The sequence below is a fragment of the Astatotilapia calliptera genome, chromosome 23 (genome assembly GCF_964374335.1).
Source record: "Astatotilapia calliptera chromosome 23, fAstCal68.1, whole genome shotgun sequence".
In the NCBI taxonomy this organism is placed as follows: Eukaryota; Metazoa; Chordata; class Actinopteri; order Cichliformes; family Cichlidae; genus Astatotilapia; species Astatotilapia calliptera.
In genome coordinates, this window is record NC_137443.1 from 3,758,153 (window position 1) to 3,784,545 (window position 26,393).

Below are 26,393 nucleotides of genomic sequence, written 5' to 3' on the forward strand. Positions count from 1 at the left end.
TCCTCCCACAGTCCAAAGACATGCATGTTTGGTTAATGGCTGATTCAAAATTGCCTATAGGTGTGAATGTCAGTGTGAATGGTTGGCTGACTCTGCGTTGGCCCTGTGATGGACTAGTAATCTGTCCAGGATGTTCACCGCCTCTCAACCTACGACAGCTGGGATAATCTCGAGCCTGAAAACTGCTAAAATGAAAGTTAATATTTGGCTCACATTAGGATTTGGCTTTCTTCTCCACAGTGCAGTCGGTCCCCTGTGTATCTAGGTAGTGCTATCCATCTTCAACAAAGCATGCTCTCACCACTGTTACTTGAGGCTGTTACAGAGACAATAGAGAGAGGAGATGCATGTTAGGGAACTTTTCACATTGGCCTCATTTCTAGAGATGTTAAAATTTACACCAAAAGCAGAGCACCCACTGCCATCCCCATAGTAGAATAATTGACACAGAAGACACTGGAAAGGATGAACACAAGTTTGGTTTATTTTTCACACATAGTATTTCTTTTACAGCACGTGGGAAAACACTTCAGGAGGGAAGACCCAGTTAAAAAAAAGGAAAAAAAGGAGGAAGTTCCTTGGCTTTTTAAAAGAGAAACTTTACATGAACTTGTAAAATGGGGGGGAAAATAAGTTTTGAACACTGTTGGAACAGAGAAGCACAAGCAGGGGAGACGTGTTACCTACTGTTAAAGAAAAGTATCAAATACAATGTCCCAAATATTTATGCTATACCACCAAATGCATAGCCATTATACAGCATCATTTTGAGTAGATTACAAGCTTGTGTATGAGAATATTGTTTAGATTTGCCTGTGGCTGTCAGGCAGAAAGGGAAACAGGCAGGCAAAGGCATTAAACTGTACAGATTATCTCTGACTCCTGGCTGGTACACAAGCCATCTCAGAAGTCTCTCGTAAATCTCCTATTCTGCATTAGTGCTGCAGCAAGAAGCATGGAAGAGTCCTGCTGACATTTTATACAGATGAGCTAGATTGCATACTGTCACGCTAAGATTTTCTTGTGTAAAACTGCGGCTGTGAGACCGTTCGCTGTATTTACCGAACGAAACCAGATTGATTTTGTTCTACCAGCAGTGGAGCTTTAATGCAACAAACATGCAATAAAAAGTGGAACCTCGATTGATCAATCAATGGCTAAATCTATATTTTCATGTCGCAGCCAACGCCTGTTGTACACGGTCCACAGACTCAACAGAAACGGCTTATTACTACACAGTAAGGACTGAAAACAGACTAAAATACACGCACTACCACTTTGGAAAAAAAGGGGGATAATAAAAACAAGGAGTGGACAGAGGAGCTCTTTTTTTTCTTTACACTGGATTGCTGATGTTGTACACCCTCTGCCCATCACCATTACCAAGGATAAAAGGTACCCTGATTTAAAAAAGAAGACAAAAAAGTAGTCCCACCTGTGTTCCTCTTGATATTCTGTCTCCATGTGTGAGTGCATTCCTCCCCATAATCATAGGCAACCCCAATACATAAACACATCATTACATAAGACAAGCAATCACTATTAAAAAAAAAAATTCAGAAATTAACGAGTAATCAAAGAAAATCTTGAAATGTGCCTTTTTAGTCTAAACATTGGTGATGCATGTTCTACAGAAGCAGAGAGCTCCGATATACAGTTTGCCTGCCAGTTTGGAATATGATACAAGTAGGAATCAAAAGTAAGGATTATATTTAAAGAAGTAGCTTGATATTTTTCTTATTTGCTGTCATAACAAGAATTAGAAAGACTGATAGTACTCTCATGTCTGTACAATAATTACAAGGCCTGATAGCTTAGTACACAGAAACGAGAACGGGTAGCCTGACTCTGTCTGAAATGTAAAGAAAAACCCCTAAAAACTCCTTACCAGCATCTCCAATGCTCATGCGTTTATCCACAAAAAGCCAAGTAAAAGCCGTACAACGTGCTAGAATACTTCAGAATAGATTAATACTCAGTGTAGCCACAGAAGAAAAACAGGGAGAATCATCGTTTTACTAGCCTGCTATTAGTCAGGGCCACTAATACGCAAGTAAGCTTAGCCCACAAACAGAAAAGTGGAGAAAGTATTAACCTCGACTTCAGCAGCGTTTGAGCGATCTGATGTGATATATGCAGACGACGCCCTCTGTGACATTTGTGGTGCTAAATGTGAAGGTGGCCACGGTAACGCATCCAATCTGAGGAAGCACCTGGCCAAACTTTATTGATGGCATGCAAACCAAATTCACCAAAAGCACCTGTCTCCAGCTTGTAAGGACATATTTATGCTCACTGACTTTACGCCTGTGCTGGTTTTTAACCACTGGTTTAAGCACATATTGGTAACAGAAGCTTGGAGAGTCACACACTACAGAGAGGGAGATGTTGCAACAGTTTGAAAACATCAGGCTTTCTGGAAAAAAAAACAACTCTGATTTATGCATTTATTTTATTTTCTGAATGTTGCCATAGTAACGATACCAATGCTGCTATTGGTACTGGATCAATACTACCCTGACAGGATTGATATGTAGTTTCTGTCCTGTAAGTTTAGCGATTTGTGTTAAATTAACAAACAGGCACTTTGAAAAATGTCTGAACCCTTTTGTGTTGACTGTCACGTCTGTTTTATTTATAGCCTGAACACACAACAGAAGCTGACCCAAAATCCCAGGTCTCCAAAAACCCCAATTTTAAAATATAAGAAAGGCTGAAAGTTGTGTTTCTAACTAATTAGTGGAAAGTAAAAATCACAGTGATTTAGCTGTCATTAAAATGTGTTTGCATAGTGATGATGATTCAGCTCATAAATCACGACACGCTGCTCTCCCCTACACGGTGGTATGGAGCTGTTTGCATGCAAGGCGACCGGTCTGGCATAAACGGGCCAAAAGAAGCTGAACTCATGGACGATACTGATTGCATTGTTTGTGACATATTGACACAAGTAATTTCAACTATTTTTATTCTGGCTGCACTGAAACTTCAGCATGCAGTTGACAGCGGTAAGGTGTTTAAGCCAGCTAGTGTAGTGCATCAAATGTTGTCAATAAAAACCGATTTGTACGCCCTTAAAAGAGTAAAATGCTCTTTTGGGCACCTGTTTTCTGTCTGTTGGCCAAGCTACATTGGAAGGCTGCTTGCGGCGAATTTACAGACATGAGAGTGGCATAAATCTTCTAATCGTAATCTCAGTGAGCAAGTGAAAATGTAAAAAATTCTTTAAGGTGTTTAGCATCTCAGTTAATAGAAATCAATAGCTTATGAAACAAGAATTAGCCCGAGCACTTGAACACTAGCACGTAAGCAGGCAGGCAGAGATGGAGATAATGACTCTGATAAACATGTAATCTCGTCTGTAAATGAAAACAGCAACTAGTTGCATAAAATTTGAAAGGAATCGGATTAGTCGCTGCTTAGTTGGCTGCTGATGATAGCGTAAACGTGTGGTGTTAATTTGCCCCCTCGTCTGCCTTACAGTGAAGCTGGCGTGCTGCTACTTCATCTAGCTGACAGTGCCTTTAATGAGAGTGAGTGCAGCGCCCGGTGTCAGGAGAACAATCCAGAGGAATTAGAATGAACAGCTCGGCTGATGTTCTCTGTTTGTGTCTCTGGGCCCTGGGAGAATCCCATTGACTCCGCTGCTCATTAGACGCTGCCTTTGTCAGACCAAAATAAAATAGATATTAGCAGTGAGACGGGGAGCGCTGCGGTGAATGTTTAATTGGGTGCTCTATGTGTTGTGTGTGTTTCTCTCTTCATACGAGTACCTCAAGGGGGTGGAAGCGAGTGTGTGTGTATTCTAGCCTGATGCCGCGCGCGTGTGTGTGTATTAGCAGGTCTATGTTTCACGTCAGTGTATGTGGATATCTGAAGCAGCCCCCTTCCGTCTCGGAGCGTCATCATTCCCCAGCTCCTGACACCTCTCGCTGGGGAGATCGAGCTGCGGCGTCAGCCTCATTAAGGCTTCCACTGTCTGGCTAATGAATCGATTGTGTGGTATCAGTGCTCCTGGCTGGCGCTCCCACAGTGCCGCTCCGCACCTCCTCTGGGGGCCTCCCTTCCACTGAGCTCTTAATCAGGAAACAGCCCTAATTACCCTGCCTCCCTCCTCCTCCTTCTCATCGTCCTCTTCCTCCCTTTCATTTCTTCCTTCCGCACTCACTCTTTCTCTTCTCCTCATCTTTCCCTCTTTCTCCTCCAAACTTTATCTTTATGCTCCACCGCCCTTTTCCTTTGTCCTTCTTATCTTGCTGCTCCCCATTCTGCCTCTCTCTCTCTGCTATCATGCCTCATCCTTGGGCTAAAAGTGGAAGGGGGAGGAGGGGAGATGGCATTTGGGAGCTTCCACAGTAGCTTATATCACAGCAAAAAAAAAAGAGAGGGGGGGGAGTGATGTTTTGGGGGTAAGAGTCAGGAGGACTCAAGACGACTGAGACGGAGGTGCTGCTGTTGCTGATGTAATGAGGATCAGGAGTGGTTGGCAGAGTGTCCCGCCCCTAAAATCTCCACCTTGTCTCTTCCCATCTTGTCCCGGCCCTCAGTACACCACCTCGTACACCGTGGCCTTCTTGTCCCCAGAGCCAGTTACTATGTACTTGTCGTCTGGGGAGACGTCACAGCTCAGCACTGATGAAGACTCCTTGGACTGGGAGTGTTCGAGAGGTGGGGGGTGGGGTGAGAGAGAAAGCAAGAGGGATGTGATGATAAATGGATGAAGACAGATGGAGAGAAAGGAACACAAAGAGATGTTAGAAAAGATGTGACTCATCATTTAATACTCAATCATACAAGACATATTTGCATTTCAAAACAGTCGGCAATTATTTCCAAACAGACAACTCCACAGCTCCAGGATGCTGACTCATTCGTCTGCTCCAGTGTGAGACACTGCCACATTAACTCCAGGTTTTAAGCAGCATAAGCCTGGTAGCCTCAACTGGAAAAATGCACAATCCTTCCCTTTTATTCGCTCTCTTTTCCCCCCCTGTATCCCAAAGCCAGACCTGGGCACCTGGCTTTAGATGATCTAAAGCTACTTCTAAACCCCACCTCCCCCTTTCACCTCCTTTCCCCCCTACTGTTCCATCATCATTTATCTTCCTCCCTTTCCTCCCAGACTCTCCTCCTCCTCCACCACCGCTCTCTATCCTCTTAGGCTCCCCTTTCACTCAGGCCCCAGCTCTCGTGTCGACTCCTCCTCTCCCTCTCTAAACTTCTCTGCCCTCTCCTCCTTTCCTCGCTACAAGCTCAGCGGGGCTGTCAATCATCAGGGCACTGGTGAGAGGCCATTTCACACAGGAATCCTCAAACTATAACAAGATAGCAGGAGGGGGGGCAGTGACAGGTTAAAGGATGAGTTTAAAGATGAGAAAAGTAAAGAAGACATTGAAAAACCCAGAGAAACTTAAAACTCTGATTTACTTTTTGGATGTCTGTGACTTTTGTCTTTTTCACACTGTCTGCTTTCTGGAAAAAGAGTCACAGGGTTTATTTGATTCATCTTTTAGCCTAAAATGTTCGGTAACACATTAGTTACGAAGTGAACGAGCTAAAAATAAGTATCATTATTTAAGAACTTGTATATAAAAAAACATCTTTGTGATTGAAAATGTGAAGCTGCATGCTACCATGTGACGTGAACACGGTGGCATGTACCTGGCAGCACAGATTTTCAGCTAATGTGCCATTTAACTGTCATATTTAAAATTTATAGCAAGGAGAATGAACATTTATAAAAAGCAACATTTCAGAATGATAACACAGCTTGTTTTGTTGAGCCAATACCGCTGAAAGGATGAGAGCATGTTTGGCATTTCGGTGCGAAAAACAGCTCAATAAAAGCTGAAAAAAGGAAGAGGGGAAACCTTCATGGTGTGAATACCGGCTGGACAGTGAAACAAGTGGATGCCTGTGTTCTCCCTGTGCACTGCAAATAGTCGCTTCTCTAATCTCACTGATTTAAGAGAACAACTTTTTGTACTGCACAAAAGTCGCCCTCATTAAACTTTCTGAACTCGAGACTCATCGGACTGTTCCATCTGTTTTCTTTCAGTCTGCATATCGTGATTGGATTGTACTCTTTATGACCTTTGTCCTTTTCCAGTTTCCCTTGAGAGAAAGCAAACAAAGAGAGTGATGCCACACACCAGCTAAAGGACGTGAATGAAAGCGAGCATGAGGAGAAAGAGGGCGGAAACAGGAAATAAAATAAAGGAAGGCGATGAAAGCAAAGGACAGTAATAAAAAGGACAAGGTCAAAGAAGAAAGTAGATCCAGGCAGATTTGGAGGAAAAGATAAAAATGAGCAGAGGGAGGGAGGACAACAACAAACAGAGAGGAAAAATAAGACAAGAGCGAAACGGCGCTTTGAAAAGAGGCAAGGAGGACAGCGATGAAGAGGAGCGAGAGAGAGAGAGCAGCTCTGTTTAACACAGTGACAGGAGGGAGCTGTTTGGCAGGAGGAACATTTGGCATTTGGATAACAAAGCAAGATAGCCAGTATTCTCCTTTCAGTCCACGGGGAAAGACGGGAGCCGCCAACCCTGCTGCCCACTGTAGCTTACAGAAATATGACAACCACACTGTTTTACACACACACACACACACACACACACACTGCTCAGCTTAAATGTGCCTTCGTCTCTCGAGTTTCATTCACACCCAGATGTACTCGCTCAGCTAAAAATATTCTCTGCATATTCATGTTTCAACATTTCCTCCAACGAAGCAACTGAACGAAATGGAAAGATGGTGTTTGTCGTGTTTTGATTCACTGTGTGTGTTTGTGTGTGCGCGTCAGTCTGCACCATCTGATAAATCTCCACAAGTCACCTTGGATCAACAAATCTGAAAGTGAAAAAAAAATAGAGGTTTATCACGCTCTCTCCCTTTGAACCCTGTCATCTCTCTCTCTTTTGCCTTAAAGGCTCTGTGTTGCAGAGACTCTCTCCCTATGGCACACTGACAAAAGACATATCACACACACACACACACACACACACACACACACACACACACACACACACACACACACACACACACACACACACACACACACACACACACACACACACACACACACGTCATCAGAGCCAGTCATCGGTGCTTATCTCTCACCTGGAAAATACTAGCTCCATAAGGTGTCCTCCATGCATTCAACAGATTGTCTTTTCCTGTACTCACAAACCACTTCCCTGAAACAACAAAGCAACAGTAACACATGTTAATCAACGAGAAAGGAGTAACTAAAGGGGAAAAACAAACTACAAAGCAAGAGCGTGGAGAAGACGGACACATGTCGGTCAGTGGCTGGAATTCAATCGATTTAGGAACGGAATAAAGTGCTTGTGTTTGTACCGCAGTAGGCGAACTTGAGGGAGAGAACGCAGCTCTCGTGCAGGTGCAGCTGATATTTGTCCGGTTTGGAGACATGGAGGACTTCCACGTTACTGCTCTCCATTCCCACAGCCAACCACTCGCCTGTCGGACAGTAGCCCAGAGAGAAGATCTGGAGACAAAGAGGGAGAAAGAAGATGAATAAAGCAAAGCAGAAAGCAAAATGAGGGGCAACACAGAAGGATTAGAAGCGACAACAGCAAGGGCGCAGAAGTTATTTTTAAAAAAGTGAAAAGAAAAACAACATGAGGGGCGGGAAAGAAGATAAGGTTGATTAGAAGAGAACAAAGGAAGGAAGTAGGGAGGACAGATAAAAGAACTTAAAATTAGGGATCGGAGGATATTAAAGAGAAGAGAAAGATGATGGGACAACAAAAGATCAGAGGTGGAAAGTAGGGAAAAGGAAAAATGAAAGAGTGGAGTGATATAAACGAGCTAAATATAGAGTGAACTAAACAGACCTCAGATGGCAGACAGAGAAAGTCATTATACTGTGGATCGAAACTCATTTGACACCAGTGGTCAGCTGTAGTCCTGTCGTCACAGTGAATAGTGAATGAGAGACAAAATGTGTGTGTGTGTGTAGATTATTGTTGTATTTACTGTGCACGATCCCTTATTGAGGTGAATCTTATTACAGATGCAATATTAGGGATCTATTACCATTTAAGTGCTGTACCTGTATCAACATGTTAAAAAGCGTGAGCAGAATATGATTACTGTGTGTGTGTCTGTGTGTGTCTGTGTGTGTGCGCGCACACCTGTGAAGTGAAATCGTGTTGCTGCAGCTGGCGTCCCTCTCGGAGGTCCCAGCAGCGGACTGTGTTGTCCAGCCCTCCCGTCCACAGCTTGGTGCCGTCGTTGGAGATATCGATGCAGCTCGCTCCGTCCGTGTGGCCCTGGAACTGCCTGCCGGGACAACGACCACGCAAACACGCACAAAAGAGGGTCTAAGAACCGAACTGGAAGCCCTTTGAATACACAAGCAAAGCGGACTCTGCCTCCCTGTTGTTTCTCTGCTTCTTTCCTGGTAGAGGTGTCAGATTAAATATGTTTTAATTCTTGCCTCCCCGTAGAACCGACAGTGTTCCGCATCTCATTTCCTTTTTATTTAAGCCCAGCTTTGCTAAAACAGAGCTGTTTTATCCTCTTCACATCCCCTATGGCTAGATTATCCCTTTTGTTTGCACCTGACCTTGGTGTTAGTTAAAGAAGCCACAGACTGCAACAATTTCTCACTCGCTTTCTCTTCTTACATATTTTATCTTCCCTTCCTCCATCTGAAATATTCTACCTTCTTTTTCTCACCTTTCTCTTTCTGCTCTCGTCTCACTACAGTCTACCTGCAGAGGTCCTTCTTACCTGACGAGCGTCTGGTTGTGAAGGTCCCAGACGACGATGTTGCCGTCGCTGCAGCAGGAAAAGCAGACCTTGTTGTCAGGGGAGATGGCCAGAGCGTAGCAGGCGGGAGCGGACGACGTCAGCTCCGCCTTGATGCGGGGAGTTGGCGTGGCCAAATCCCAGATTGACAACGTGCTGGCCTCTCCTCCAACAATCAAGGTTCGTCCGTCTGGGAGGATTTTACAGGAGCGGATGTAGTTATCCCTGTTCTGATTTGACAAGATAAAGAAACCAGTCAGATTACGGCTGTTGTAACTTGATCAAGGAGGGGGGGGAAAGTGCGTGAGGCTTTACAGGACAGATGGCAACACTAGGGACATTCAGGAAATTAATGTGGACGTTTTAATGTCTGTTACCAAAGTGGAAGAGGAAACACGACATGGTCAGTAAAAACAAATCTGCTCTGTGGATGCATGCACTGGTTTTCATGGATTCACGTGCGAGTGGTTACGAGAGTACTCTTCTCAATTTTTTAATACTTGTGTGTGCCTCATTTTCTTTCACGTCTCACCAGACAGTCCAGCTGGGCCATGGGGTTCTTGCTTCCTGGTTGGCTGATGTCCCACACCTTGACGCAGCCCTTCCCTCCGGTGTACACGTGACGAGTTGAGGTGCTGATGGTGACGGCACACACCACCTCTCCGTGGCTCAGGGTGTGGATCTGACGGGCGTGACGAGGGATTCCCGGACCCAGCAGAGCGTCGGGAGGAAAGGGCACGGGCTGCATCTGGCCGTCCGCGCTCACGTGGAACGAATAGGCGCTGAGAAGAGATAGAGAGAGGAGGGAAAATAAATCAATACAGTCAGGCAGAAAGAGCAACAGCTAAAAAACAAACTAAAATTGGACTCCTAGGTGCTATGAAGACAAGAGAGAGAAGATGAAAATCAATCAATCAGTTAGCGAGCAAGTAAAAGCAGAGTGCTAGGGGTAAATACACACAACTCATTAATGACCACAAATATGTCAGTGGGCAGTGTGACGTGTGACAACACCATAATAGCCTTGAAACTCCAGCAGTATTTCCCCGAACTCTGGCAATTACTGGGCTCACCGTAGCTACGGGCAGGAATGCATAATGGCAGATTATATTACAGGGCAGAGTCAGCGTGGCTTTGCTAATGGCTGATCGATACTGTAGCGGTTGGAAGCCGAGGCTGCTTTATGATTTCAAATTAGCGCCGCAAGAATGAATTGCCACTCTGCAATGAATGACAAAAACAACACAATTCCTCAGTCTGCAAATTTGTCTGAGTAGGTGCCGGGACATTTAAAAATCACACCAGCATTTCAGACATCAAAAAAGGTTCATGGACATCTTTGAAATGCTCTCTATTTTCTTTTAAAAACACAAAGAGGAGCAGCTACAGTTCATCCTGATTCCCATCCAAGGCAAATATTTGTGGGTTATCACTGAGCTAATATTTGAAGTATGTTCCTGTTGTGTCGTTGTCCTTTTCTGCTGTTCTATAAGCACCATCAGCTAAAAATAAGATTAAAAATGTAACTGCTTCATTCAATTATACAGCACATCCATGCAAAATAAATACAATACTAATGCTATTACACGTGCCTCAAAACTGTAGATGGTTTTAATTGCAAAACAGAAAAAGACTCAGCTTCAGATAAAATTTGCAGCACATTGAATCATTATATTTTATCTCTCTTCACGCTTGAGCATCGTCTAATCTGGGCTTGTTTTAGTGCGCGATAGAAGCTCTGACTTACGGCTTGCCACCAGAGGAACCAGGGAGAGAGGAGGGCAGCCCCGGGGCCCTTAGGTGAGACCGAGAGTCATACGCCACCTGGTGGAAAGTAAAGCGTGAACAAAAAAGTGACAGACTGGCAAAGGCTACTTTAAAGATTCAGAATGATTTCCAATTATCATCCAAAGGTGCAAGAAGTTATCCAGTAGAATCTATTTTCCAAATAAATAAAAATAGTTGCAATGTAAAGCGATTAGAAGGGACGAATTTATTCTTCTACATCAGACTTTAACTGGACTCTTTCAGCTCCTTCTTGTTCACCCACGTTTCCTGATATGTAACATAGATGCAATCCATCAAGGCAAGACTCTTTGTAGTAAAGTTTCTCTTCTCTATGACTGTAGCACTATATGAAAGTGAATTTGAGGATGTAAATGTGACGGCTTCGAGTATATAACGAATGCAGTTGATGGCGCAGAAGAGATTCATCAAGTTTTTGAACAGTGCTACAAAAGTCAAAAGTTTGCATCTGAACAATAAATCAGAGCTTGACAGAGAAGATAAATTTGGCCTTTACACACCATGGGGCTTCTGGAGTACGCGCTGGCCGCGGCGCTGATTTGCGGGGAGAGAGTCAGAGCCCCTCCGAAGCCTCCTGGGCTGGCCAGCTCCCCATTCAGTCCTGCGTGGGACACCACGCCAAAATGAGCCGGGTATGAACCGGGGGGCACAGACATGGGACTGCGGAGAGCTAGGGAGGGAGGGAAAGAGGAAGGAGGAATTGAAGGATGGGATGAAGGGAAGAACAATGCACAGTATACAAGCACAGACACAGTCACAGAGGGACTGAGAAGAATGGAAAATGTTTCTTTACACTAAACTTTGTTTATACACCGAGTTTGACACCAGACCAAGAAGCGCTCAAATCCACACTGCATCCACATTATTAAGTATATCAACTTTGCTTTGATCATATTAAGCAAATTTGCAACAAAACCGTAGAGTAAGCAAGATTATTCAGTATATAAGTATAAACAAATGTGGAAATGAAAAAAGTGGGATAAGAGGTTAAAATGCATGAAGGGCAGAGGTCAGCTGGGTACAAAGCCTGAATTAAAAGATTGATTTGACCCAATTGGTTGTATGAAAAAGACCTGCAGTAAAGCAGCTCAGTTTGAAAGTCAAGGGCAGTGGTACTGTGATGATCTGTACAATTTACAAATACTAAAAAACAGTGTCACCATAGCTTAGTAACAGAGAGGGCCTTTATCTACAGTGAAATTATAATAACCAGTTATTTTAGATTTAAATTACAGCAGGCTTGTCAGTCAGTCAGGAGAGTCTCACCAAGGGGATCTGCACTGGTTGCTGCTTTGCTGACTAGGCGAAGGCAGGAGGTGCTGGGACCAGGAGCTCCTGGTGTTCCTGGGGTAAGGGCCTCACGGTGGGATGGGGACGGGGTGCCAGACTTAGACAACGGGGACTGGGACTTATCCATCTGCAGAGATGTCAAACAATAAAAAAGAAAGTGGGGAAAAAAGGAACATGGCCGATCTGTCGCAGTAACCTCCAGAATGACACTGCTTAAACATTCTCGGTGTGAAAAAAAACCAAAACTTTTGTTTTGTATCAGAGCCATTTAGTGTGCATAAATAAGTAATGTGTGAGCTTTTTTATAACCCCAGAGCAAAACTATATGATAGCGTAATATACGCCAGCAATGAATGGCCTAAGGGTAAAAAGTGAAGAGATTTTCTACTGGAAATGTTAAAAATTACAGTGCTTTGTAAGCAAAGTAGGGATTTTTATAGCAACGGTTTATCTTACCTGTCCAGGGTCCTTGGCTTTGCCTGTGGTTGGGCTGCGGGGGTTTGGCGTGGACGGTGCCTCTCCTGTGCTCGAGGACCCTGGAAGCTCTTTCCTCAGAGTGGGGGCCCGGTCTAACCCATTCCCATGGGGTGAGTGAGGAGGGCTGCCTGCGGGAGAGTTAGGCTCCTGAGCGACAAAGAGAGGTGAGAAAATATTTAATGTTCTACATGAGTATAAAAGAGATCTTATTTCTGATCGCACAATGCTTTCTTTGTTCTCTTTCTATCCTGATCTTCAAAGCGCTGCATTCTTCCACTGTGGCATATTGTCTTTCAGGATGTGACCTTCGTCCTCATTTCTGCAGTTCTTCTATAACAATTTTACCAATATATGTATACATGTCTTTTTGAAGCCAACGTGCACGTGTGAAAAAGTGCTCTGAATGATAGTTGAGTGTCATAGTTGCATTAAAAGATACTCCGAGGGGTCGGCTGGGTGGTTTATCTTTAAAAATTACGTTGAATTTTAAGCCTTTCTTTTTGACAGTGAAACATCTCAGTGAATCAGAAGTGCACATCGTTAACCAAAGAGGCGAGCTGAGGCCTTATGCACACAGCCCTGGAGATCAGTTGGTCAGCCAAAAGGCCGTCAGGAAAAAAGAAAAGGAAAAATCGAACAAACAAACAAAAATCTCCCGAACTTCTGTCACTCCAGAACCGTACCGGGACCGAACAGACTGGAAGAACAGAGCAATCTTTAACCAAGTCAATTCCAGGATCAACTTCTTAGTACTTAACAATTAATAATGCTAAAAGATGATAAGTAGCACAGATGACAGGATGCTTATTGACAGCAGGCCAACAATAGTGCCAGTAAAATATTTTTGCTGGGGTACCTGGGGCTTCATTAACGCTGTCGCTCTTAGTGACAGCTTCAAGCTTTGTCTTGACCTTTATTTCAAGTTTTATTTAATTACTACAGTTACCATTACTTCTAAAAGACAAATGTGTGTTTTCCTGAGATAGCAGATCCTCATCTGCACTTAACTTACTTCTCATTTTTAAGTAGCCTAATGAAGCCAACAGCAACTCTGTTGTCACTGAGTTTATTTGGATTATAAAGGGAGAGAGAGCTCAGGAAACACCACATGAAGCAGCAGAGGTTGTCGGTGTTGCTGATGCAGTAGTGTGTGGACCTGGAGATAATGTTGCTGTTACGGATGCTTTCATCACTGGCTGGAGCCGCTGTTGAGCCAGCATTGCCTCCCCCAGAGCAAAGTGCTGGTGTCAGCACTTCTCTCTGGGTCACAGTGATCAGCACAGACGTTTTAGTGCTTATACACACACACGCACACGCACACAAATAACATCCTCTACTCCAAGCCACAGACACACACATATTCATCTGCTAATTGCAGGCAAACACGTACTCACAAGCTTACATGTATGTTTAAACCTATGCATGTAGGTTGTCTCTCTAGCACACACACACACACACACACACACACACACACACACACACACACACACACACACACACACACTTCCCTCCCCTTTTTCTTCCATTATCCACTTTTGTCAAATTTTTTTCTCCTCTATGCTTTTGTACCAGTTTCCAAATCACACAAGAGGCTGGTTCTGCTTTTGTGTGCAATATCAAAATACAGAAGGCTTTAGATGAAACATATTTTGGTACACTGCGTGAAGTATTTAAAGAACTAAAATATTCCAGGGGCATAAACGGCTTTGCATATATTAAATGAAGCCGACTGCAGTTATCTAATGAGAGGAAGGAGGTGGAAAGAAGGAGGTGGAGCGGGGTAAGAAGAGTGGAAAAGAATGAGTGAGAGAAAAGTGGAGAGATGGAAGAACAGAAGCTACAGGATGCAAATGTACACAGAAGAGGTAAATGAGAAGAAATAGGTGAGTACCGCGTGTGTGTGTGTGTGTGTGTGTGTGTGTGTGTGTGTGTGTGTGTACAGACTTGGTTCACGAGAAGAAAGCATAAACAGTGGCAGCTGATAATGAGCTTACATAGGAGCTCTTCCTATTTACAAGGAAACTGCAGCAGAAAGCTGAACTAGCTACATACCTGCTGACTCGTTTTACATTTCACAGATGCACCCCACACACACACACACACACACACACACACACACGCGCGCATGCACAAACACACACACCAAGGTTACTCCAGATGGACAATATTTTTTTAAAGCAAGCAAACAGGAATCACTGAGATGCAAAGATGTTTAGACTTTGACAAATTTTAAATTTTTCTTATGAAAATGCAAAAAAAATCTGATGTTTCAAAGGTAAAACGTAAAATGAATATCTTGGTGAACATGTTTTACAACACAAAAACTACTTTTAAATAAAAGGATTACTCTATTAGTCTGAACAAAGTAATAACTGGAGTGCAACATTTTAATCAAACGATAATAAACAAACCAAAAATAATGAAATAATCAAGTCAAATTAATATTAATAATATGAAGTCTTTCTTATTCCTTGGCCAATTATGCTGTTAATGTTTATATATATACACACACACACACACACACACACACACACACACACACACACACACACACACACACACATACAAACGCAGGGTTATGAGGAGGTGGCAGTAGGCTCCCTGAGCAACACTGGTCCTTCCAATGTTGGACTCATGCTTTATTCACGTGTGGCTGCACCTCTGTGTCACAGAGCTTGTGTTGGATAAAGAATGCTTTCAATGACTCTTAAACAGCAAAATATTTTGAAGAAAATATAAAAAATTATAAAAAAAATTAAATTTCATTTCTCTGAGATGTTTAATTAGATTTGACTATTAACAAATGTTAAGTACTTGTTGCACAGAGCTCAGTCTGTATTTTCCTGATAGGTCACTCACAAATTAGACTGAACTTCTATTAATAAGAAACCAGTGGTCTTTCAGAGTTTGGTCGTTGTGTGCGCTCTACCAGTTTTGACTGGCAAGAAAGTGAAGAAAAAATTCTGTAAATCCCGTATAATGAACTGTCATCCACCACCATGCATTCATTAATATTACCAATTAAAGATATTTTCTTCATTACTGTGAATCTGGCTCTTTTGACTGCTAACTTGTGAAAGAGATTTCGGACTCTAGCCGCTAAATTCAGAAGCCAGCCGCTAACTTTTGCTGTTTGCCATTTGGTAATGAGCAGGTCTTATGTTTTATTCAGTGGGAACCAAAATGAGTGATAGAGGCCATAAACTGAGAAGCAATGTGTTTGCCAAAGTCCCGGCAGAGAGCCGTTTTCCCCACAGACAATAAATCTTTCTGCGACCACAGCTATTGCCCCCTGGTGGCCTTTAAAGATAATGCAGCTCTATCTGGCTTCTATATTGACACACAGAATCTATATCCATCTTATATTCAGCCTATGAAGATGAACATGAAGGGAAAAAAAATTAGCAGACAATTTTCTAAAAAGCTCCACAGAGTGGAGGTGGAAAAGCAGAGTCAAGTGACAATTCTCTGTGGATTCATCACTACAAGCGACCTCTTTTACATATATGCGTTCATGAAAACCTGCTGATAACAGCCACATCAAGGTGCTGTCAAAATCATTTAGAAAGACTGGCGTCTCACCTCATTGGAGACATCCACTACAAGATTGTCTTCGCTCTTGTCTCCATCGCTGTCCTGAGGAGCAAAGAAGATAGAAGAAAGGGGAAAACATGATTTTTCAAGATCCATTAAGATAAAACAGCTTTTTTTCCCTCCTCAGTCACCAGCACAGAGATACAATATGCTGCGTGTGTACATGGAGAAGTTAAATAATAAAGACACACAAGTGCGCACACAGATCGATATATCAATATCACTGGCTGCTCTTTGCTTCCTTTCGATCTCTGTCCACCGTCCATGCAACATTTAACACAGAGATATTGTATATCATATATTCTCACCAAACATCCCCCTGTACAAAGATTTTTTGATCTCAGTCATACGCACACACACACACAGCACATTTTTCCCCTCTTCGTCTAGCCATCTCTCCATCTCTCTCTCCTTTTTTTTTTCTGGGGTGAGAACGATGGCACTTAGTCACCATGGCAACAGCGCTTTGATGTGATCATGGCCTGATATTCCTATTGACATCAGTGTGGAGTGACATCAGTGCCTTATTATGCAGAGCCAAAACAGGACAATGTCTACAACCTCCTTCCTGGAACAAAAACCAAAAACACACACACAAAAAAAACAGCAAGAGATGAAACGAGAGAGAGAGTGTGGAAATGATGGTGAGGAGGGACGAGAAAAAAGTTCAAGGGGGGAAAAAAAGGGCAGAAAATAATACAGATGGAATAAAAATGAAAAGGAAACAAGAAGTAGAGCGTGGAGCGTGAGCGAAAAAGCAAGAGGAACTGAGAAACAGCGGTAAAGAGACAGAGAAAGATATAGAATAGGAAAAGGCAAACAGAGAGAAATGGGAGGCGTAATTCGGCTCGACAGACGGAAAGAGAGGAAAAACATTCAGAAAGTGGAAGCTCTCTATGCTTGTTCTCTTTCTGAACTAATGGGAAGATTTGGACTGTTGCTGCTGATGCCAAACTGACTTAGCTGGAGGCCGTCTTGCACAGACAGACTCCCGGTGTCAATCAATCCTCCAGACTGCAAACACACAGCCATCTAATTCATTACAGCTATCTGCCTTGGCCATCTCTCTTCTGGCATTACATCGCCTCTGGCTGCTTGCTCTTCCCCACTGGACCCATCCAAACCAAACACGACTCTAATTGGCCACGGGCCCCCGACCCCCGGGTGGCCCGTAATGTCATAGGCAATGTCATACAGACACACACAACCACACATCAGACAGACATCTTTGGTTGATATAAAGAACAAAAGTTGTTAGTTTACATGTAACTTTTATGATTCCTCCCGTTGGTTGTTACCTCCGCTGCTGCATTTTATTTTTCTCAGTGGCATCGTTTCAGGCTCAGATTATAAGCACAAAGTCACATAACACACTTCCTGTCACCAAGGTTGAAAATTCCCACTGCAACATGCTTGGATTGGGTCCGAGATTGTGTCCACACCGTGTCCAACTCCAGGCCTCGAGGGCCGGTGTCCCGCAGGTTTAAGATACCACCCTGGGTCAACACGCCTGAATCAAATAATTCGTTCATTACCAGGCATCTGGAGAACTTCAAGACATGTTGAGGAGGTAATTTAAGCATTTAAATCAGCTGTGTTGCTGGACACTGGCTCTTGAGGCCTGGAGTTGGACACCCCTGGTGTAGGACATCTGAATCTGGGTCACTGCAATTTTTTTAAGAACATCAAGACTATATATACATTTTTTTAAAATTTTATGTCGATATGCTTTTTGTGAAGAAATTCTGAAAGAATGGAAAAGAATCCTCCCAAATAACACTTGGATCCAGTTCTGTATCTGATCTGAGATTCACCACCTATGCAGCCCCCTCAGTCCTTCACTACTGAACCAACCCTTAATAACATTGGTGAAGGTAACAAACACATACGTAGGAATGTGGCGGGAGAGACTCTTTGTCGTCACAGCGCCTTCTCTTGGCCTCAGCTCCTCCCTGCGAGGAGGCGTAACCTCCTGATGGGCCTTGACGCTCTTCATTTGGCTGGCTGTCTGTGGATGACACCGACTTACTCTGGGGGAAAAGAAAAGACAGGAACACAATCAAAAGTATGAACGCGTGAACACGACCTCACAGCAAAAGCACAGGTAACGACCGCCCAGGGCATGACACGCAGATTCACGTCACACTTGCAAATGATCAAACACAGCAAAGTAAACACACACAGAAAAACACAAGCACAGGTTAAGACACGGTCATAGCGGCGCACAGGCCAGCCTATAAAGCTAATTACTGCTCTCCCTCGACACAGCAGTCTTCATGTAAAATATGAGTCTCATTATTGGCCAATAAAGCTGTGCAGGTATATTTACAAGCCTTTCCTGGTGCTCAGCACTCTGAAAATCCGATCAAAGCATTGTGTTGTTTTAGGACTGGGGCAAGGGCCGGAGGTTCGGCGAGGGCCACTTGTCATTCTCTGTCCCCCCGTGGGGAGGACAAGAACAGCGAGGGTTTAACACACGAGTGAGTCACACAGGAAGGAGCCCACGGGAACGGCAGGAAGGAGCACAACACACGAGAGAAGAGGCTGCACAATGGACCTCAGTGCAGCTCCGCAAATTTCCCTCGTGTCATTCTTTTCCGCCTTTTTTCTCCTCTTCTGTTCACTTCCTCTCGCTGTCCCTTTTCCCCCCCCCCTCCATTTCAAATTCAAACTTGTTTTTGCCAGCGTGGGGCTCTCTGATAAATGTCAATTGATATGCATCCTCCTCCTCCTCCCTTTCTTCCCCAAATGCGGTAATGCTTGGCTAAGTTCAGCAGAAACCTCCGCTCATGAGAGAAATATTTTCTTGGTGCTTAACAATCGGCATTGTGCTCGCAGTTAAATTATGCTAAGGTTTTCACTGCAGAAAGAGCGAGGGAAAGTAAAGTCAGCAGCGGCCCTAAATCATTTTTATTTCACAATAAAGCTAGAACAAAGACTTGTTGGTATTTTTAACAACACCCCACCGCTGCCAGCACATTCTCCCCTCCACCCAGTTTCAAGTTTCTTCTCTTTAGTTTCTTTTTCAGTTTTCATACAAATAATTTTGCTGCTTCTGATGGAAAAACTCCAACAGGTCAGTGCTGTAGTGAAATGTCACCTTAAAGAAAAGACAGCTACTGTAATGTCATCTGTGTCACTTTGGTTTATTCTTATTGTGCCCAATGAAACTCAGAATAAGTTACTGTACATGTAAAAACTGTCAAACAACCACAAACCCGAACAAACGAACTAACCCAAACTTCTTATATTTTTTGTTTCATGTCGAATAATCTTCTGGCATCTGGTTCATTTTATCTCAAAGTTTTTGAAACATGTTGCGTCCACCATGCATCCACTCATGTTTCCTATGTTCTGCTGTTAATAAAACATCTTTTTCAGATTTGGACATCAACACATTCTGTTTTTATTTCCATTCTGCACAACAGCCCAACTTTTTTTGGAACCGGGCTGGTAAACTGATCATTTTTGCTCTTAGAGCAACATGTGTTCAAACATTACATTACTTCCTGCAGGCTAGAAACTCCATAAGCCTTTGAACTGTTCATCCATTCATGGTGAACAGCATTTTGATTTTCTGGTGCAGCGATTTCACTTCATGGTGACGACGGCACTTTTGCACATTAGGTTTAATATTAACTAAGGATAGTTTCGACTCTGAAGCATCTAATCGCTGTTGGATCTGCTGTTCAGGAATATTTGGCGATTCACGGCCACTATTTAGCGGTTTTACTTGCATTTCTTATTTTGGGGTATTTTGGGCAGCATTTAACATTAACTCAGATATAATCCTTCCTCATGTTCTGTATATGTTGTAGATTACCCGAATATTTGTGGCGCTGATAAAGAAACAGTCCATTAACTCAGTTCGTAGGCTCCTCCAGATAACGGTCGAATGCAGCGAGCTCAGACGTTAGTATAATGTGGAAAACCTTGAGAAGCTCAAGGTTGATGGTGATGAGCTGCTATTGTGCCGGTGTTGAGCAGTGCTACTCCTGGCTGAGCTCCAGCAAAACACTGCCTTTTTTAGAGGCCACTTTGCGGCGCGTCTCCATTTCTCTCAGTTTATCACTGTCACACACGCGCGTGCACACGGTGAAACGTGGGCGTACAAAACACTTACATCAAGGTACACACATGCAACACTACTCACCCTGCTGGGCGCTCCCTCTGGGTTGGGGCAGAGAAAGGGAAGGAAAGAAAACCGAGCAGAGAAAAAGAAGAGAGCGATGAAGAAGGGAAAATGGGGAGAAGAGAGAAAGTTTGACGTCAGTGCCGATAACAACAACAACAGTCCCCAGTCAGCCAAGGTTAGGCTGAACTACGACGACTTCTGTCTAATAAAGATACAAACCCACTATTGTGCCCGACTCCAGCCTCCTCTATCCTCTCTATCTTTCCCTCTCTCTCTTCTCCAAGCAGACAAAGCTCGCTGTCTTCCCCTGCTGCCATCAACGCTCACCATCTTTTCCCTCATTCTTCGTCTCATATGTAAGAACAGAAACACACACAGCTGCAGACATGCATAAGCTCTTACACAGATGCTTAACGTGACAATACGAACACAGTGATCTCTTTATCTTTCCCCTGTTTCTGTTCTCACCGATTCCTTCCATTTTTCTTTCTAGCTCTCAGTTTATTCATGAGAAAGTCTCTCTTGGCTCGCTGCCGGAAAAACTGCACAAAGATAAGATATTCTATCGGGGTGAAAGGAAGTTCATAGGGAGAGAGCGTTTCTCCTGCATTTACAGAAAGGCCATGAATACATCTGGTCATGGTAAGACAGCAATCGAAACAGGAAAGTTCAAACTGAGTCCAAAAGGTGAGTTCCTGGACAAATTACAAAGCCTGTCAGAGATGATGTATAGTGCTGCTTTGCATTTTTGACTACATTTTGTGTGGTTAAAAATGATAAAAAATGATCTTTTTCTTATTCTGCAGCTGTCACGAGTTACTATCCGCCGATTCTAGGATGACAAATGAAGCCAATTAAAGACAAAAATCAGAAATGCAAATGTTGGAAAACAGACACATTTTAGGAAGCAAAAAATCATCTCTGCGCGTTTGACATTCGATAGGTGCACGCGCCGTTTCCCTCAGCCTTTCCCTCAGCCTCACATGTACAGAACTAGCTAACCAAATCTGCTCAAAATGTTCAATACTGTCATTGATTTCATCATCGATCAAGCACTTTGTGTAAACCTGAAACAAAAACAAGTACACTGATTCTCACTGTGGAACAACCGTGGTACACTTCAGGGCTGGAGGGATTTTTAGGGGTAAAAACGTCCACATTAAGAAACAAGATGTTCTGATGAGTGTGAGTGCAAGTAAAGGCAGCCGGTTTCAATAGTAGAAAAGACTAACGCTGCTCAAAGTCACAGTCTTTTATTCTAGCTGCTCACTCAGAATATCCTCATGACAAATACTCTACCAAAACACATAATCCTGATTTTACAGTCAAAACTGAGAACGAAGAGGATAAACGCTTCTTTACCTCTGAGATGTTCAGGGTCCAGGTGGTTGCGCTCATCTTTGGAGGCAAGGTGGGCTGAGACCCCCAAAGCCCCCGTCAGTGCCAGCAGTCCTGAGCCCCCTGCGCCCAGGGACAGCCCTGATGGGTGTGGCGTCAGGGGGATGCCAGGGGCGTGGTGAGACAGGTGCTGGAGCTGCTGCTGCTGTGGCCACAGGGAAAGAAAGTAGCGGGGAGGTAAGGAGTAAGGGGAGGGAGGGTGAGATACAAGGGAGTGTGTGGTTAGAAAAGACAAGGTAAAGAAGAAAAGGGAATGAAAAACGGGAGAAGTGAAGTGAGGGGGAAGGCAGTGTTGTGGTTGGAAAAAGAATTGAGGAAAAACATGAGAAAGGGAGAAGGCGAATTAAATAAAACACACATGGAGAGCCAAACGGTGAAGAAGGATGTTAAGATGAAAGTGGACAGGATGTGAAAGTGATTAGAAGATTAACAGGTGAAAGGATGGAGACCAAGGATGGGAAAGAGGACAAGGAAAGAGAGGCAGAATGAAATTGAATGATCATGATACACCCAGGAAGCAAAGGCAGTTGAGAATGAAACCAAGAAGTGAATAGAAGAGTGAGATATCGAGGCAATGGGATTTATTATAAAGGAGAAGAAAAAGGTAGAAAAGGGGCCATGGGAAAACACAGGGAGGATTAAAGGGAAGGATGAAAATGTTTGAGTCACAGAGCAAATGATGAGGAGAAACAGAAGGAAATAACATAGGAAGCAATGAAAAGTGAAGGAGAATTACATGAACAGGGGAAAGAGTAAATGAGTGCAGGAAGAAAGGGAAGGCAAGTGTGCAGCAGGGAGAATAAAAGGTAAGAGAAAAAAATGATGGCAGAGAAGAAATGAGGACACCGCCGATGTAAGATGGAGAGAACGATAAAAGATTGTGGGGAAAATCCAGAAAGAAAATGACGAAGGCAAGAAAAAAAGAGAGATGGAGAAAAATGAGGAGAGAGAGAGGAGAGCAAAGGAGCAGCTACAGATAAAGAAAGGCTATTATCCTGAGGGGAGCATTATGATGTGTTTTTGTGTGCTGTTTTGTCAAGCCGGTGTATTAGACACACATACACACACAAAAGCACACACACCTTAGAGACAGCAGTGTTTGTAGTGCTGGGAGGAACAAAGGGCCTTAAGTAGACAGTAATGTGATCAGTGCTCTGACAAGCTGTGGAAAGCCCCATCTACTACAGCACTCAGGAGCATCACTGTGTCTCTCTGTGCGTACATATATATGTATATACAGACAAGCAGATCATATGCACAATATGAGCATTGGTAAAGTTCTTGAATTGATGATTCAGGCAACTCATTATTTAGTTGTGTCAAATCTTCAGATTAATAAACCATTCCTGTTCAATCTGACCTCTTCTACTCGCTGACCTTCCGCTCACATGATCAACATTTGCCAAATGGTCTCGCTGTGCATGTAGCTCTGCAAGTAAGATGGCAGCGATGAAAGCCTTTATGTTTTGGAAGTATCCACATTATTTTAAGTCTGTGGGTGAAAATGGCAGGAAGATCACAGGGAAATGCAAACTGTGCCCAGGTGTAAAGTGTCTGTCAGCTGCGAAAAGCTCCCCCCTTCAAATTTGAGGAAGCACCTGTGAGCTAAACATAGCTCCACAACAGTGGTGGAGAAGAGGAGGAGAACGATGCTGGCGCCACAGCTCCCACACGTTAACGGCGAGCGTTTAGTTCGGTTTAAGCTGCCGCTGCAATGAAAAATGATGAGGGCATCGCCGGTTAGATGCGACCAATATCATCTCACGGTGAAATGAGGAAACGTACATATATGTGCAATAGGGCTGCCACAAACAATTATTTTGATAGTCGACTAGTCACCAATTATTTTTGGGATTAGTCGACTAATCAGATCATGCATCCATTGGACGTAAAACTACAGCTTATTGCACCAGCATGCATCTGCTCTTATATAACTATCATTAGCTTACAGCTTTAAGTGTTTAAGGTATGTGCTAACTAAAAATAAAGACAAGATGATAGTTTTGCATTGTTTGGGTGAAGTTTAATAAACTCCTTGCTATCTAAAATATAACAGGACAAACTATAACTTCAGCCAAACCGATTTACTCAGGAATAAATACACTTCTAAAAAAAGCCAAACAATAACATTTAAGTGACTTATGTATGTTTAACCTGAGTAGCGACAGACGGCGGTGGGTTTGAAAACGATTTGCCCAGAGTCCGGTGTTCTCACGGGCTCTAGTGAGCCTTGCCCCCGGCTAGCTATCGAGCTAGTGGGTAACAGACGTCTCTGAAAACGTCAGAGCGCTTTTCAAAATATGTGGTGTCCTGATAAACTGAGCAGATATTTGAGGTTTACACAGCTACATTCTCGCCTGAAAATATGTTAAACGTTTATTTTGTGACCCAGAAAGAATAATAAGAGTAATATTAAAACTAACCAGCTGCCGCCATTGTTGGAAACTGAGCTGGGCTGCGCTATGAATTCTGGGACAGAGCTACTTCTTCTTCTTTGGGGTTTAATGGCAACTGGCATCCTTGTACATGCAGTGCTGCCATCTTCTGTTTCAGTCCGTTATTACACTCTTAAATCCTGCTACTTATTCCTGAGTCTTTTGTGATCTTACAAAGCTTCAAACGGCGTGTCAACTATTAAATCAGTCGTGACTAGTCGACTAATCGTGGCAGCCCTAATGTGCAGTGGGGCACATGCATACTCAGGACAATATAGCCAAATGTGCAAGGGCGTGCTTTTGGTGATGCAAAAATACTCTGATAAGTCTAATAAGTTAGTATTCAAAGTATTGTGAATCAACTTTTTGGGTGACCACCTGATGTTTCTCAAGAGGAAGCAAACAGCAGGATCACTGCAAAAGAAAAGAATGACTGTGTTGCAGTGGAGTCCAAGTCCAGACCTCAACCTGATCGAAATGCTGATACGGGACCTTAAGAGAGCTGTGCATAAACAGATGCCCGCAAATCTCAATGAGGTGAAGTGAAGTTGTAAAGAAGGGGGGGGGGGCAAAACTTCTCCATAAGGATGTGAGAGAAATGGAAAGTTACTGCTGTTAAAGGTGGTTCTGCAAGCTACTGAATCATTTTCACAGGACTGCTCATCACAGACGTTTGTATTTATAGACATTAAGAATGAATAATAATTTAATTCCCATCATTCTTAGTTCCTCTGTGTTGATGAATCAAGGTGACTCACCCCGATGATGGCGTTGAGTTCAGCCATAGTGACCTGCTTGGCCCTCTCCACAGCTTGGACCACCTGTTGCTGGTGCTACACATACACATAAAGGGAGAAAGTGAAAGAAAGACATATTACAGTGCATAATCATCCACGGTGTGTACTGGGATATATACTGTAAGCATAATGTGATGTAGAGTATATTGCATGTACACTCAGTAATGACACAACAGGGACTTTTACATTAAACAAGCTAGAGAAACGCTGCTGCCTCCATCCAAAGCCGGTACAGGTAGTGCAAATAAGATGGTCTGGATGGGGCAACCATGCATTCACACAACACAAACATTGAGAGAACGTCACAAAAAAACGGAAGCGCACACACTGTAGCCAGACACGTACAGATACGTGCGCATTCACACACACCGAGAGCAAGGCTAACGAAAACCTCAGCTCTGTTTGAACAAAATCCCAATGTAATCAGTCGCACAAACTCAAACATACATGTGTGTGCCGCTGTTGCACACCTACACACAGAATACACACAGTGTCAATATTGATCAAACTGACAAAGCTGTGACCTTGCTGTCTCCAGGTAGCGCACTCAGTGTACACTCACACTTGGAGACAAAAAAAAGGAGGGTGTCTGCAGGTTTGTATTTACACAATGTACACACCTGCACAAAAAACCCTCCACGCACACACAAATGTACAGTAAAAATCACACTGACGCAGTAGAATTAAACTATAAAAATGGTTTCCTCTCATTTAATCTGTTTTGTTGTCTCGCCCAAAGTCAGAGCAACAATGTAACAATATATCATCAATAATTCTGCTCCTCTAAGCACATACAAATTAAATTACGGCTTTAAGGAGCAATTAATGAAGCAAAACACTCGTGCAGGAATGGTGATAATGTTTCTGAATGATAAGAGGCCCTGAAGCTCTTAAAAAAAGTATGTATTTAACTTAGAGTAGTCAGAGAGCTTACTTCATGATGTGCTGTATAGCTGCGTCTATGCTAAAGACTTCTGCTTTGTCTCCAGTTACACTGAAAGTTGTGAGATTTATTATGTTATCAGCGCCATTCGCTATTGGATAGTTCATTAGTAAATAACCCCAGAAACACATACAATGCATATGACTGTAATACCTTGTTTTCACCATGGGGCATTACATTAAATAATAATAATAATAGTAGCAAATATTAGCTGACTGTAACATGACATGGTGGCCCCTTCAAGTCAGAAATGTAGAAGTATCAATCACATCTGCTACACTAACTGTGAAATTGTTATTGTTATATATTATTGTTGGTTTGATTTATTTATCTTAAAAATTAGCCAGTTGTTGTGTTCGCCTAACAGAGCCAGATCAATAATTTGTTGGAGACCGTTTTTAATAATGCCGCCTCTGTGCACCGCCGCATTGGATTTAAAATCAAACACTCAAGACATGATTGAAGTGCAGGCTTTCAGCTTTAATTCAAGTCATTAAAAAAGAAAGAAATATTCAACTGTTTAGTATTTACTGATATTTTTATACACAGTTCCACATTTTCAGAAGCAAAAAGTCTAGAACCCATGAACATCAATGCTGTGTTTCCTACCTCAGGATGCTCAACTAGACTTTTACTGCAGCTGCTTTTAGTTGCTTCTTGTTTGTCGGTTCTTTGCCTTAAGATTTGTATTAAATACCTGAAAAGCGTGGTCTATTGGTTTGAGAACAAGTGAATCA

The 26,393-nt window shown here is 43.1% G+C and overlaps 1 protein-coding gene across 4 annotated transcripts in view; it reads right to left on the reverse strand.

Annotated features, from left to right (window-relative positions):
• Nucleotides 1-4,160: 4,160 nt before the first annotated feature.
• tle2b (TLE family member 2, transcriptional corepressor b) overlaps nucleotides 4,161-26,393 on the reverse strand; it is a 73,859-nt gene continuing 51,626 nt past the window's right edge. The window contains exons 6-20 of one of the 4 annotated variants that reach the window (XM_026160276.2): nucleotides 24,675-24,749; nucleotides 21,446-21,626; nucleotides 20,102-20,118; nucleotides 17,838-17,978; nucleotides 15,937-15,990; nucleotides 12,334-12,501; nucleotides 11,854-12,004; nucleotides 11,088-11,188; nucleotides 10,529-10,605; nucleotides 9,314-9,563; nucleotides 8,764-9,011; nucleotides 8,163-8,310; nucleotides 7,363-7,513; nucleotides 7,123-7,199; nucleotides 4,161-4,651 (exon numbers count right to left, since the gene is read on the reverse strand). In XM_026160276.2, coding sequence (XP_026016061.1) covers nucleotides 4,544-4,651; nucleotides 7,123-7,199; nucleotides 7,363-7,513; nucleotides 8,163-8,310; nucleotides 8,764-9,011; nucleotides 9,314-9,563; nucleotides 10,529-10,605; nucleotides 11,088-11,188; nucleotides 11,854-12,004; nucleotides 12,334-12,501; nucleotides 15,937-15,990; nucleotides 17,838-17,978; nucleotides 20,102-20,118; nucleotides 21,446-21,626; nucleotides 24,675-24,749 — 1,947 coding nt within the window. In that variant the 3' untranslated portion in view covers nucleotides 4,161-4,543. Of the gene's footprint in view, nucleotides 4,652-7,122; nucleotides 7,200-7,362; nucleotides 7,514-8,162; nucleotides 8,311-8,763; nucleotides 9,012-9,313; nucleotides 9,564-10,528; nucleotides 10,606-11,087; nucleotides 11,258-11,853; nucleotides 12,005-12,333; nucleotides 12,502-15,936; nucleotides 15,991-17,837; nucleotides 17,979-20,101; nucleotides 20,119-20,306; nucleotides 20,539-21,445; nucleotides 21,627-24,674; nucleotides 24,750-26,393 lie in introns of those variants that run through there. The other 3 variants (XM_026160274.2, XM_026160275.2, XM_026160278.2) reach the window with 3 other exon arrangements.